Source organism: Dendrobates tinctorius, unplaced genomic scaffold, assembly GCF_039654945.1.
Source record: "Dendrobates tinctorius isolate UK_male_01 unplaced genomic scaffold, ASM3965494v1 ptg000151l, whole genome shotgun sequence".
Lineage (NCBI taxonomy): Eukaryota > Metazoa > Chordata > Amphibia > Anura > Dendrobatidae > Dendrobates > Dendrobates tinctorius.
In genome coordinates, this window is record NW_027361818.1 from 28,379,561 (window position 1) to 28,395,567 (window position 16,007).

At 44.0% G+C, this 16,007-nt stretch overlaps 1 protein-coding gene across 1 annotated transcript; it reads right to left on the reverse strand.

Moving 5' to 3' along the window:
* Positions 1–205: 205 nt before the first annotated feature.
* On the reverse strand, positions 206–1,174 carry LOC141050150 (olfactory receptor 10A3-like). The gene has a single exon (XM_073546983.1). The coding sequence runs from the start codon at positions 1,172–1,174 to the stop codon at positions 206–208; it is 969 nt and encodes a 322-aa protein (XP_073403084.1).
* Between the last annotated feature and the right edge of the window lie 14,833 nt (positions 1,175–16,007).

A 16,007-nucleotide genomic window follows, 5' to 3' on the forward strand; every position in this document is an offset into this window, starting at 1 on the left:
TGAGAAGAGCCTGGTGGACCTATCTAGGCTTGCTCAAGATCAATCTCTCTACAAATCGTTCATCCGTCAAGTCACCATGGCATCAAGCTGAAGGCCATTAAGAAAAAGCCAAAAACCAAAACTAAACAAAGGATATACAAACAAAGGAACATAGGAAACTAAAAGCAAATCCTGCCACTAACTTCAAACTGTTTATTATCTAGAATTATTTGAACTTTACAGACAACTTAGGAAATGTGGTAGTCATTTTACTCAGGAGGTTTGTAAAAGACTGTGTGATATCCCTATTATTAAGGCTGTATATAATAGGATTAAGAAGTGGTGTGACTACCGTGTACAATAGGGAGAGGATCTTCTTTGCTTTAACCATATTTGGAAATAAATAAGCAGTAATTGTTGATCCATAATAGATAAAAACAACGGCCAGGTGAGAGCTGCAGGTGGAGAAGGTCTTCTGCCTCCCCGTTGTAGAGGGGATCTTCAGTATGGTGGAGATAATATAGATATACGAGACAATAATCACAGTAAATGGACAGATTGCTAGAGGTATCATAAAAACTATACTTTCTGCCATTATTATAAAAGTATCTGTGCAGGAAAGCTCAAGAATCGGGTCTCTATCACAGAAGAAATGGTCAATGATGTTTGGTCCACAGAACCAGAAATAACTCATAGTTAGTGAAAGAGTCAAGATTACTACCAAAATGATCAGCCAAAAGAGCAAAACGGACCTCAGACAAAATGAGAGGTCCATGACTGAGGTGTAATGTAGAGGGTGACAGATGGCCTGATACCGGTCATAGGACATCACGGTCAAAATGAGAGTTTCTAATATCTCTGAGATTGAAAAAAAGTAAAATTGTGTCAAACATCCGATAAGAGACACAGAACTTCCCTCATACAACACAATGGGGAGCATGTTGGGTACGATGGTGGTAGAGAGTAGAATATCCGAGAAGGAGAGTTGTGTGAGGAAGAAGTACATGGGAGAGTGGCGCGATCGGCTGCAGGACACCACCAGAATGATCAGGAGGTTTCCACATACAGTCACACAGAAGATGACCAGCAAAATAAGAAACAGGAAAATTCTTAAATTATGAAATTCCTGAAATCCAGGAAGAAATATGACAGTCACCGAGCTGCTTTTATTTTTCTTATAATTTTCATCTTCCATATGAACTAACTGCACATTTTCAGTTCTGTGGTGGATTTTTCCTACATAATAAGTAGTGTTGAGCATTCCGATACCGCAAGTATCGGGCATCGGCCGATACTTGCAGTATCGGAATTCCGATACCGACTTCCGATATTTTTTCAATATCGGAAGTCGGCATCGGAATCGGAAGTTCAAAGTTGATTGACAGCCTGACGTCATCATGATGCGCGGTGTGTGCGCATCATGATGCGCCGTCATTTCGGGCCTTCCGGGGGTCTCTGCCGGCCTGCCGGGGGGCTGTGTGGACTGCCCGGGGTCTGTACCGGCCTGCCGGGGGGCTGTGCCGGCCTGCCGGTGGTCTGTGCACCCTGTGGGGGTCTGTACCGGCCTGCCGGGGGGCTGTGCCGGCCTGCCGGGGGGCTGTGCACCCTGTGGGGGTCTGTACCGGCCTGCCGGGGGGCTGTGCCGGCCTGCCGGGGGGGCTGTGCTGATGTCCGGGGGTCTGTGCAAGCATCGTCCGATGGGACTACAAGTCCCATCTGGCGATGCCTGCTACCATGACAGTGATTGACACATTAGCCAATGATGGGACAGTAGTAGTCCCATCATCCGGCTAATGTGTTAAATGTTAAAAAAAAAAAAAAAAAAAAATACTACATACATACTACATGCATGCTACATACATACTACATGCTACATACATACTACATACATACTACATACATACTACATACATACCACATATATACTACATACATACTACATACATAACACATATATACTACATACATACTACATACATACTACATACATACTACATATATACTACATGCATGCTACATACATACTACATGCTACATACATACTACATACATACTACATGCATGCTACGTACATACATGCTACATACATACTACATATATACTACATGCATGCTACATACATACTACATGCTACATACATACTACATATATACTACATACATACTACATACATACTACATGCATGCTACATACATACTACATGCTACATACATACTACATATATACTACATGCATGCTACATACATACTACATGCTACATACATACTACATATATACTACATACATACTACATACATACTACATACATACTACATGCATGCTACATACATACTACATGCTACATACATACTACATATATACTACATGCATGCTACATACATACTGCATGCTACATGCATGCTACATACATACTACATACATACTACATGCTACATACATACCACATATATACTACATACATACTACATACAATACATTCATACAATACATACATAGACATACAGTACATATAACATAGAGTAACATACTTACCAATACTTGTCACATTGTTCCCCGAAGCCATTGTCTTTTACGGAATAAATATTAACATAACAAACCACAAAAATACTCACCCACAATCCGAAGCAGTCCACGAGTGTGTCCCACGACGATCTTGGGTAGAGAACTGCAGCATCAGCTGTTGCTGCCGTTCTCTACGAGCTGCAGGAATCCAATGACGGAAGGTAGGTATCCTTCCGCACTGTATTCCTCCGCCACTTAAAAAAAAAAAGTCCCTAGTCTCACTTTATGCCATTGCTGCGTGGGAATTTCCCACACAGCAATGGCATAAAGTGAGACTAGGGACTTTTTTTTTTTAAGTGGCGGAGGAATACAGTGCGGAAGGATACCTACCTTCCGTCATTGGATTCCTGCAGCCCGTAGAGAACGGCAGCAACAGCTGATGCTGCAGTTCTCTACCCAAGATCGTCGTGGGACACACTCGTGGACTGCTTCGGATCGTGGGTGAGTATTTTTGTGGTTTGTTATGTTAATATTTATTCCGTAAAAGACAATGGCTTCGGGGAACAATGTGACAAGTATTGGTAAGTATGTTACTCTATGTTATATGTACTGTATGTCTATGTATGTATTGTATGAATGTATTGTATGTAGTATGTATGTAGTATATATGTGGTATGTATGTAGCATGTAGTATGTATGTAGTATGTATGTAGCATGCATGTAGCATGCAGTATGTATGTAGCATGCATGTAGTATATATGTAGTATGTATGTAGCATGTAGTATGTATGTAGCATGCATGTAGTATATATGTAGTATGTATGTAGCATGTAGTATGTATGTAGCATGCATGTAGTATGTATGTAGTATGTATGTAGTATATATGTAGTATGTATGTAGCATGTAGTATGTATGTAGCATGCATGTAGTATATATGTAGTATGTATGTAGCATGTAGTATGTATGTAGCATGCATGTAGTATGTATGTAGTATGTATGTAGTATATATGTAGTATGTATGTAGCATGTAGTATGTATGTAGCATGCATGTAGTATGTATGTAGTATGTATGTAGTATATATGTAGTATGTATGTAGCATGTAGTATGTATGTAGCATGCATGTAGTATATATGTAGTATGTATGTAGCATGTAGTATGTATGTAGCATGCATGTAGTATGTATGTAGTATGTATGTAGTATATATGTAGTATGTATGTAGCATGTAGTATGTATGTAGCATGCATGTAGTATATATGTAGTATGTATGTAGCATGTAGTATGTATGTAGTATGTATGTAGTATGTATGTGGTATGTATGTAGTATATATGTAGTATGTATGTAGCATGTAGTATGTATGTAGCATGCATGTAGTATATATGTAGTATGTATGTAGCATGTAGTATGTATGTAGCATATATGTAGTATGTATGTAGTATGTATGTAGCATGCATGTAGTATATATGTAGTATGTATGTAGCATATATGTAGTATGCATGTTGCATGCATGTAGTATATATGTAGTATGTATGTTGCATGTAGTATGTATGTAGTATGTATGTTGCATGTAGTATATATGTAGTATGAATGTAGCATGTATGTAGTATGTAGTATGAATGTAGCATGTATGTAGTATGCATGTTGTATGTATGTAGCATGTAATTTTTTTTTTTTTTTACATTCAACACATTAGCCGGATGATGGGACTACTACTGTCCCATCATTGGCTAATGTGTCAATCACTGTCATGGTAGCAGGCATCGCCCGATGGGACTTGTAGTCCCATCGGACGATGCCTGCACAGACCCCCGAAGCCTGCACAGCCCCCCGGCAGGCCGGCACAGCCCCCCGGAGCCTGCACAGCCACCCGGCAGGCCGGCACAGCCCCCCGGCAGGCCGGCACAGCCCACCGGAGCCTGCACAGCCCCCCCGGCAGGCCGGCACAGCCCCCCGGCAGGCCGGCACAGACCACCGGAGCCTGCACAGACCCCCTGGCAGGCCGGCACAGCCCCCCGAAAGGCCCGTACAGACCCCAGAGAGGCTGTACAAGGGAAAAACAGGATTTTTCTTATTCCGATACCGGAAGTCCCATAGACTTGAATGGGACTTCCGGTATCGGAATCGGCGATACCGATACTTTTTTTAAAGATCGGCCGATCCATTCCGATCCGATACTTTGAAGTATCGGACGGTATCGCTCAACTCTAATAATAAGGACATAAAACATTAGTTACTTTTATGTATTTAAGTAATTCAGATGTTCATTTTTTAATATTAAAAATCCAGAAAAACCTTCTATGAGGTAGACGCCAATGCTTCATATTAAAATAATTCAATTCTTACTAACCCCGAGTATGAGAATCAGAGACAATCACTGGATCAATAATTCATTTTCATAAGTATGATACCAGAAAACCCTCAAATATTTCAAAAAAGCATTATACAGCCTCTTCCTAACTTGTTGACTAACGCTGTCATCACAGCATGAAGAGCTGAAGGAGTGAGGATTTGAACATGTCTGGAACCCTCTAGGTGGTGTAGCCTTCACCATGAAAGGCAGCAGAAGACCAGTTTTTCAGTTGGCAGTTGCCCTAACAGTAGACATTTGTAATCTACACTTCGTAACATTAAAATTGCAGAACCAAGAAGGAAACGTCATGGAATTGTTGAAACAGCAAAATGGATAGCCATATTACTGATATGCAAATGAGGAAAAGAGAATCAACATTTTCAAACCATCTTGTTTATTCAGTATTAAGTATGTGCCACACGCAGAAATCCTGCTGTAAATTAGGTTGATAGTGGTTGTTTGAAGAATGTCCTGCCATGCTGAATGCACTTGGCCATGCAAATCATCAAAATCCACTGACGGCAGCATCCTTTGTGATTGTTGACCTATTATGTCCCAAACATGCTTATGGGAGACAAGTCTGGAGATGCAGTGGCCGTGGAAGCAGATTTAAGCCATTGAGACAGCTCATAGTAGCTCGAACAACAAGCGGCATGACAACATCCTGTTGAAAAATGGTTCCTTGGACACTGTTGAGAAATCAATTTAGTGCTGTGCTTTTAATGTACCTGGAATGAAAATTAGAGGGGTCAGACTTCCGCACCTTGTGTCACCCTACAGCATAATACTGGCAGTAGAACTGGTGTGACATTCTCTTGTATTGGAATGTCGTTGCCCGCATGGTCTTGTGAAAGTTGAAGAATGGCATTTGGGGATCCATTCTGGTCTTCAAGTGAAAGTGGATGTTACAAAATGAGTTTGGGACATCACACAGTGTGTACAGTACAAAAACTATCAGCAGGCATTTACACGACATTGGGCAATTAGATGGATGTCTAGGTACAGGTGTTCCATTGACCTCATGCCACCTCTCTCAAAGGCTATTATTGTGCAGAGCAAGATGGCAACGGAGGCTGGAAGAGAAGAGTATCCTCTTCAGCATTTAGTCCTTTTTAGTATTGAGAGATTGGCCTGGAGTCCTTCATGAGAGAACATGAACGTTTTTCAAAACAAAAGCTTATGAGAGCTAAAGTACATCACCATGGAACACCCGTAGCTGTAGCTATGTGACATCGTTACACTTGCCGTACAGAATAGATCACAAAGTACCATTCTTTGAAATTCTTGAGACCTTGTGAGTAACAACATGAAGAATCCATCAGGTGGGATCATCACATTAATCCACCTATTATGGTGTCCTAAAATCCATTTTTTTTACACCCAATACCATGCTTCCTATTGCTCCAGATATTCGAATATGTCTGAAATGTGTTAGCATTTCTTTGAGTGTCTACAGACTTGTCTCCCATCAAACAGATTTTGATGATTTGCCTAAGTGATTTCAATAGGGCAGGGCATTAATAACCTGACTGATAACCTTTCAAGGTGTCTATGTGCACATATGTATTTAATATTTAAGTTAGATATTAGTATTAACTCATACTTAAATTTCTGGTGGAGGTCTAAAAACATCAGATTCTAGATGGGTAGAAAAAAGAATTTTTCCTCTTTACAAAATGTTAAGAATATTGGAATATTTTTTCTATCATATGTGTTCAAGACCAAGTAAAAATATGAAAATGATACATTTCTAAAGGTTTACTTCATAAATCATCTCCCGCCTCGACTACTGCAACCTCCTACTCTCTGGCCTCCCCTCCAGCACTCTGGCTCCGCTCCAGTGTATCCTACACTCTGATGCCTGACTAATCCACCTGTCTCCCTGCTATTCCCCAGCCTCCCCCCTATGCCAAGCCCTTCACTGGCTTCCTATTGCCCAGAGGCTCGAATTCAAAATCCTAACCATGACATACAAAGCCATCCACAACCTGTCTCCTCCATACATCTGTGACATGGTCTCTAGGTACCTACCCGCACGCAACCTTCAATCATCTCAAGATCTCCTTCTCTACTCCCCCCTTATCTCTTCTTCCCACAACTGCATACAAGACATCTCCCGTGCTTCCCCCATACTCTGGAACTCTCTGCCGCAACACATCAGACTCTCAACATCAACGGAAACCTTCAAGAAGAACCTGAAGACCCACCTGTTCTGACAAGCCTACAGCCTGCAATGATCCTCGGTCTACTGAACCACTGCATGACCTGCTCTACCCTCTCCTACTGTATCCTCACCCATCCCTGTAGACTGTGAGCCCTCACGGGCAGGGTCTCCTCTCCTTATGTACTTGCGTGTCCCTTGTCTTACACATGTTTATTATACTTGTCTATATTTACCCTTTTCACATGTAAAGCGCCATGGAATAAATGGCGCTATATAAATGCATAATAATAATAATAATAATAATAATAATAAAATCTTCCAAACCTTTTCCAGGAACGTTATAAAGCCAAAGCCAAGTGTTATTCCTTTCTGTGGAAAGATGTATTGCAGACCTTGTGTGATGTTATCATGTGGCTGATCTCCCTCTTATAGATGAAAGTTCGATGAATTGTCTACTTAGTGGCATCATGGGGAATCCAATAATGAACCCAACTGGGAAATTGAGAGGTGTAAATAATTGGTCTTTATGGAATTATAGTAACTGGCAATAAAATGAAGTAAAATAAATAGATATTAGCATGATGAGACCAAGTAAAAAGCAATTGTCTAAAATGAAAAAAAAAAAACATTGATTCCATTACCTGGCCTTATTTATGCCCCCAGTTATACTAATTCGTCATTATTGAGCGTTTGGCTTGTGAATATTCCTCCCACCAACCATGATACACCATTCCTGTTTACAACTGTCCTCTATTGCCAGATATTTTGCTTTATCTCCCGCTTTTCTCATTTGAATTGATCTCCTTTTTCTAGACTTTGCAATTGAATAATCCACAGCACTGACACGTGGGGACAATGTAGTACCTCTGTCATAGCAGAACTTTTATGGAAGAGGGTGCTGTGGGTGAAATGTTGTTGTCTGGCTGGTTCTGTTCTTTTCTTATTAAAGAATGTTAGATTGGATCAATATATTTAGTGTAAATATCTAATCAGTAGCGTAGCTACCGGTAAGGCAAAAGGGGCAGAAGTGGCAGTTGCCTTGGGCCCTACAATCAAAAGGGCCCACCAGTAGTTACTGCTATCCTTATCGGTATCAGCAGACAATGATCACTCTGCAATACAGCTGTCCATTCTGTGGACCACAGGTCTCTTTAACCCTGTGGTCCTCAGAATTGCAGAATGATGCAGTGGCAAAGGCGCTGATGCACACACAGGACATCAGAGTCCAGGCAGGATGATGCCAATGCGCCGCTTCGGGACTGATGCCCTGCAGTAGTGTCAGTGCTATGAAAGCAAGTTGGTATGCCTGGGCCTTGCAGGTGGGGCTCATCAGGATTGTGGATTAGATCAGTGTAGGATGCTTTTTATTTTAATTAAAACTGGGGGAATGACTGAGGAGGCATCATAATCAGTGGGGTACCATGAAAAAGTGTGGGAGCCTCATACATTCTCAGGACTAATGTGAGGGGAATAAAGTGTGGAAGCTATCATACAGCATGGGAAGAAATATGGGGGCTAATGTGAGGGCCATTATACAGCTTTGGGGGCTAATGGGAGGGCCATCAGACTGTTTGGAGGATAATGTTGGGGCCGTTTTACAGTGTTGGAGATAATGTGGGAGTCATTATACAGTGTACAAGCTAATAAACGATCACAGAAAAAAATACAATATGAATGTATACTACGCAAAAAATATTTATTAGAATAAATAGGTATAGGGAGGGGAGAAGTTCCACCTAGTGGCACATGTGAAGAAACAATGCTCAACAGGACCAGTATAACGAAATCATAGCAGCCATTTTATACAATGTGAATATGCACAATTAAATATACATATATAATATAATGCAAAGATACTCATACATACTCATAGTACCTTGCATATAGCCCAAATCGCCTACTTAATTATGGAAATACTGCACCCAAGAATATATGGGGTACCCCTTGAGAAAGGCTCATACAGCCGAAACGCGCGTTGGGGTGGACGCGCTCGACCGGTTCCTGCTTTCCCACTAGGTATTATGCATACTATTTTTGACCTTAATGATATATTCTTGGGTGCAGTATTTCCATAATTAAGTAGGCTATTTGGGCTATTAAGTAGGCTATTTGGGCTATGTGCAATGTACTATGAGCATGTATTAGTATCTTTGCATTATATTATATATGTATATTTAATTGTGCATATTCACATTGTATAAAATGGCTGCTATGATTTCGTTATATTGGTCCTTTTGAGCGTCCTTTCTTCACATGTGCCACTAGGTGGATCTTCTCCCCTCCCCGTACCTATTTATTCTAATAAATATTTTTGGCGTATTATACATTCTTTTTGTATTTTTTTCTGTGATCGTTTATCCTTTTTTTTTTTTGAGTTTTCTAGCTGTATGCAATCCTTGCCGTAATTGTCCGGTGATATGGTACCACACCCCTATAACTATATATTTTGATTGGTGTGATGTTTCTCATAAGACATTTATAGTGTACTAGCTAATGGTAGGGCCGTTATACAGTTTGGGAGTTAATATGTGAGCCGTTATACAATTTTTTGGATTTATCTAAAACTGCAGCTAGGTTTTAGGTTGTGTGCAAATCGTCTCCTTCTCCTACTTTGTTTTTTCCCATTCTTCACTCCACATTGTCTCACTCTGTTGTTCGTGAGTGCATTTTTGTATCTTTGGTATTTTTCTTTATCCCTGTTCCTATTACCTTGTTAGTCCGGTTGGTGTATAGACATACACTACAACTCCCCTCTTCCTTGGGAGGGGGAGGACAGACGGAGGGTGGATTCAAGAGCTCAGCAAGGTATGTGGCCTTGGTGTCTTCACCATTAGAAGCATACAGGGAACATGGATTGCTATATCGCCCCAAGCGTTAGGGAAAGGGAAGGAGCCCTGGCATCGGGATACCCGACAACGGAGTTGTGACAATAATTATTGGAAAAGTTATTATGATCAAATTCCTAAATACATTTAATTATCAGATCAGAGTCAATTTGTCTGGGGAAGTAATCATTATAGAATTAATATGGCTGCCACCTTGCTTACCTGAGAGAATCCTGTCATATGAAGTTCTGCCCTCCTTCATATGTATGAAGATGTGATTCACTAATAATACTGGACATACAGAGGTGCTGAGTTAAAAATAGGCCATTCAAACTTCTTTACACTGAGTCTTTTGAATATCACCATATCTGTCATCAGCAATGTGCTACACCAGAGGCGGCGAGTACCAAGAGTGGACCCACTGGACCGTGATGCTGAAACTCCCCCGAGCAAGAGCACCAGATTGGACCAACACCTTTACAGGGATCATTAGGGAGCAAGTTCAGGGACCTCTAGTACCACAGATGCCATGACCATGGGTCGGCTCAAGGACCAACACAAAAATGGAGATAAGACTGGGTAGAAGGGAGAGGAATATGGACTGAGCAGGGAAGCAAGCTAAGCAAAAGTAACCGCTAAGCGGCAGCAAGACATGGCCTAAGTATAGGTGCAGTACTCAATAATCAGGCGCCTCCACTAAGAGAGGGCAGCTTAAAATACCCGGTGCCTGCCCTCCATTGGACAGGTAGAGCTGCCAAGTCAGATCACACAGGAGGATAAGAGCTGCGGGTGCATGTGCAGTCGGGCCCTAAGGCGCATGTGCAAGCAGAGCGCACGGAAGACAGCGGAGAAGGAGCACGCCGGAGAGTCCATGCAGGTGCCCGGCGGAAAGCAGGAAGCAGGGAAGGCCAGGGCAGCGTGGGAGCAGTGGCGGACATGGTGCTGGCAGCGGCAAACCCGGGTCGGGTGGCGGTGAGCAAGGTGCTTACACAATGGAGCTTCCTACTGAACATGATCACGAGCACTTTTCCTAACATTGTAAACCACCTTTCTGTCAGTGTAACAAGGTGACCGCCATTTTACTTCTATAGTGAAAACCTTTCTAGTAGAGATGAGCGACTTTGCCTTTTTTTGGTTCGAGTCGGGTTTCACGAAACCCGACTTTCGCAAAAGTCGGGTCGAACGAAATCGGCCGATTATCGTGAAAAGTCGAAGGCCGACTGAAACACGAAACCCAATGTAAGTCAATGGGGAAGAAAAGTCGGCAGTGAGTGGAGGACAGGAAACACACCTAGAGTGCCCATTTTAATGCCAAAAACATCAATTCTTATTCCTTAAGCTTGTCAACCTTAACTTACTTTATAATAATAGTTAGGCATTGAAAACTGGGGGTTATTTGGCTAAAGTTGAGGGGGGTAGGGCTGGCTCCAGATTTTCGTGGGCCCAGGGCCAAAGAGTGTCACTGGGCTCCTATAACACATGACACAATTCATGATCCTTTGATACGGCAGAGAAATAGCGGTACAGTACAATGAAAAATACTTCAGTTCTTACATCACATGACTGATATCCATTTTAAATTCTCCAATAGCTCCAAAAACGGACAGTATATTCCTCCATACAGTATTATGGCCACCGCATAGTGCGCTATACAGAGTAATGAGGCCCATATATTTCTCCATACAGAATCATTGGTCCCATAGAATGTTCGATACAGTATATGATGAGCTCCACATAATGCTACAGTATATGTTGTTTACCATGGATGAAGCTCCAGTGTCTTATGGGCCCAAATAATGCTCCATATATAATGGGCCCCATTTCTAATGCTCCAGTGTAAAATGTGCCCCTTAGATGCTGCTCCAGTGACTGGCTCCATGTAACAACCCTGCTGGCGTCACTGCATGGCCTCCCATCCCCCGCACATCAACTTACTCACTGCTCTGGGTCATGCTGTGAATTCTGTCTGTTGCCAGTCCTGTGCTCTGTGCCTCTGCTCTTCTGTATGTTTCCTGGCTGTGTGTGTATAGAGGGGTGGCGCCAGAACTCTCTGGTTCTTATGCAGTCAGGGTGCACCTGTCTAATCAGTCCATGACCAATCACGTAGAGCCCTTGACTATTTAGTTCCGCCACACCCACTGAAACATTGCCTCTGCAATGTCTAAACTCAGTTAGCTCCTTGCTACTGAGTTAGCCAGGCCCTGTCCTATGTCTTGCCTTCTCTGAAGGCTCTTATTGCATATTCCTGTGTCTTGGTACCTTGCCTAGTACTTCTCTGTCCGCCTGCCAGGAGGCTGAATATCTTGGCCCTTGATTCTTGGTTCCAGTACCTTGTCTGTACTCTGTCCTACCTTAGTCTCCCTTTCTCCTTGTCTGTGGCTTCCTTCCCTGCTGTGTCTTTCCTTGTGTCCTCTCTGTCTGTGCGTCTGCACCCTTGCAGCTCTGACTGTGCTTCTGCACCCTTGCAGCTCTGTCTGTGCATCTGCACCCTCGCAGCTCTGCCTGCTCGGCTCCCTAGCCGCTCTGCCTGCTCGGCTCCTTAGCCGCTCTGCCTGCTCGGCTCCTAAGCCGCTCTGCCTGCTTGGCTCCTTAGCTGCTCTGCCTGCTCGGTTCCTTAGCCGATCTGCCTGCTCGGCTCCTTAGCCGCTCTGCCTGCTTGGCTCCCTTGCAGCTCAGCCTGTCCGGCTGCCTTGCAGCCCAGCCTACTCCGCAGTCCTGCGGCTCCACCTATTCTGCACTCCTGCGGCTCCGCCTATTCCACACTCCTGCAGCTCTGCCTATGCCACACTCCTGCGGCTCAGTTCCTAACCTGTTCCAACATATTCCTCTCCTTCCTGCCTGTATCCATACCTGCACCTCCTGTGTGAACAGGTCCAAACCAGTTCCTTCATACACCACACCTGCTTGCCCTGTGTCCCCAAGCCGTGCCTGCTTGTCCTGTGTCCCCAAGCCGTGCCTGCTTGCCCTGTGTCCCCAAGCCGTGCCTGCTTGCCCTGTGTCCCCAAGCGATGCCTGCTTGCCCTGTGTCCCCAAGCCATGCCTGCTTGCCCTGTGTCCCTAAGCCGTGACTGCTTGCCCTGTGTCCCCAAGCCGTGACTGCTTGCCCTGTGTCTCCAAGCCGTGCCTGCCAGTTTACCAAGCCATGCCTGCTTGCTCAGTGTCTCAGCCTGCCTGTTAGTCACACCTGTCCAAATGACTTGTCCCCGAGTGGGATCAGCAGCCACAGCCAGACACCACCCTGGAGTGGCACCCGACAGCTACCTGCTGCATAAGCCTGACCTCACCATCAGAGGCTCCAGTGAAGACCGAGGTAGCTGCCGTAGTTACGCCCCTTCCAGGGTAGTCTGGTTTGTGGCACAGTGGGGCCACAACCCCCCGGCTCGTGCCATTCAGCCAAGGCATGAGCGTGACACTCCAGTGTATGGTGGGCCCCAGATATCATTCTACAGAGTATCGTGCTCCCCAAAAATTGCTCCCAACCTTTAAAACAATTAAATAAGTCTCCTCGCTAGGGAATCCCTGTACTAGTTTGGACTCCTCGTCGTCCCCATCTTCCATCTCTCTGCACTTGGACTGTTTAGGCAGAGGGCGTACAGACGTGACCTCATTGCGCACTTTGACCAGAATGTCACTGTCAGGAAAAGTGTTTGGTTTCCGGGGGCAGTATGGTTGCAAAGCTGAACCTTAAAAGAATGTCCAGAAGGGCACCACCAGGAGTGGAGCCTGCGGCTTAATTGGACTCAATACGGGCAACTTCAACCATGCCATCCACAAAAAAGCTGCACAGATTGCAAGCTTAATTCCGTTAACGAACGAGACTCAGGCATGACCCTGCGGTCCGCGTCCAGCTTACTAGAGGGACACGTGAGGTTCTGGCACGCGAGATAGGCCAATAACAGGTCTGTCATGCCCTTACATGTCCGGGGCTGCACACGTGCTACAATGAAATGACCAGCGTGTATCGCTTACAGGTGTGGATAACACGCTGAACCCCCTTTAGTGATGAGGATCTGGGATTACAATTCTTCCCCGAGAACAAGCATTTCCCAGTAAATGCAGGTCAACCGTAATTCCGGAATTAGGCCTAAACGGCATTCCAGAAAGAATGTGAAAAAAGTAAGTGTCCAAACCACAGGTGCTGTAGCTTGCTTAACAGCTGGGCTCCTCTGCTGAGTAGCACACAGTTCTTACATAAACAGGCGGCATAGCTTGGTTCACGGGTGGCCAACTCTGCTGAGTAGCATACACAGTTACTAGGCCCAAAGTATTAAGTGGTGTAAATGCAGTCAAAAACTGGTTCTTTCATAAACAGGTGGCATAGCTTGGTTCACGGGTGGGCTCCTCTTCTGAGTAGCAGGCACAGTTACTAGGCCCTAAAGGATTTTCATGACAATATGCGGTAAAAAATTATTAGAAACACACATGGTGTAGCTCCTTCACAGGTGTACTACACCGCTGGCTACCAGACACCACTACTATGCCCTAAAACTGTCTATTAACATTGAAAACCATTATTAATGTGAAAAAAAGATACGCTTTTGTTTAACGAAACGTTCTTGAACGGAAACTCGAACAGCCGAATTTTAATCAAAGTGTTGTAGTTCGACGAACGGATCAAACACCACCCAAAACAGCTAGAATTTGAACTTGGCCAACAGTTCCACTCAAACACCACTCATCTGTAATCAGGAGGCAGACTCAGACGGTCTCAGGCACAGTATGGATTCGACAATATTGCAGAAAGTTCAGAAAGGGTACAGTTTCACCGGATAACAGGTATATATAGCATAGTTTAAACATTTAAAATCTCCGTGTTTATTTCCAGAGTCCGACAAAGACACTAACAGCCTCAGTATGGATTAGACAACAATCTAAAAAGTAGAAAAAAGGAAATGTTTTTGAAGCGTACACCAGTATACACTGTTGGGGTATTTTTAAATCTTCATATATATTTCTGTCTCAGTAAGACAGTCCAGACTCTCCGCATGAGGAAACGAGATGGATAAAAGTAAAGACGTAAAGTCTATGTGATTATTGTTATGCTGTAATTTCTATTATCTGTACAAATCCCCTCCAAAATGTAAAGTGCTGCGGAATATGTCGGCACTATAGAAATAAAATTTATTATTATTATTATAAAGTCGAGTGATTGCAGAAATTTAGGAATTACTAATCAGGGGAAAAACTCCCGGGAGAATTCTGAGAGGCGATGCTGACCCTCAATTACTTTGTGTGTGGAGACAACGAAAACAGTTCTTTGTGAAGAAAGGGTTGCTGTATCGCAGTACCGTTGATCCCATCACCGTTACTCATCTCCATCAAATTTTGATCACAGGGAGACATGTAGACATGGCCCTCACTGCCTATCATGATCTGTCAGGTAACTTTGGAGTGCAAAAGACAGAAGCCACAGGCCGTAGGCGATTCTATTGGATTGGCATGAGAGGGCAGGAATGTCACTCGTCTGTGAGTAGGAAAACTGTAAAAGCTGATGATAAACCACCACTGCATCTCATTGTGAGTCGACGTCCATAAGAAATGGAAGCCATTGATCATCTGAAGCTAGAGCCCGGCCAACAGGACAGGACATAGCTACATCTTAACCATCATCTATCAGTTCACTAAATTTGTAGTGGCAGTCCCAGGGAAGGATTTGACAGCCCAGACTACACAGCGGAGGAGCAGGGAGAGGTAAATATTGCAAATGCTGGGGCCCTGCCCAACAAGGGGGGCCCACTAGTGGGCGTCGGCACTGGCACTGGGCCCCTCATAGTACGTCGGTGTGTGTGACAGCGGGTGTGCACCCCCACCGACAGAGACACTTGATTGCACTATGAGGGACCCTGTGCCAGTGCCGGCGCCCAAGAGTTGGCCCACCCACCTGTCCAGGGCAAGGTGGTGACCCTGGCCATGGGGGGGGAGGCAGCCCAGGTAGGGAGGTTTAAAAAATGGCATATGTTGATGTTGGACATTTAGCAGCTGCAAATGGAGGAATTGGAGAAGTCCGAGGAAGAGGAGGACAAAAGCGAGCCATTTTTCTGGCAACCTATGTGTCATCAGGGGAAGGTGGGACAAAATCCTTGGAAACCCATGCATGGTTCATTTTAATGAAGGTTAGATCATCAACATTATGGGTCGACAGACGGGTCCTTTTTTCTGTCAGGATTGAGCCAGCAGCACCGAAGACT

What these genes read in the sequence shown, in the direction of transcription:
- LOC141050150 (XM_073546983.1), bottom strand. Translation starts at nt 1,174, where the DNA reads ATGGAAGATGAAAATTATAAGAAAAATAAAAGCAGCTCGGTGACTGTC.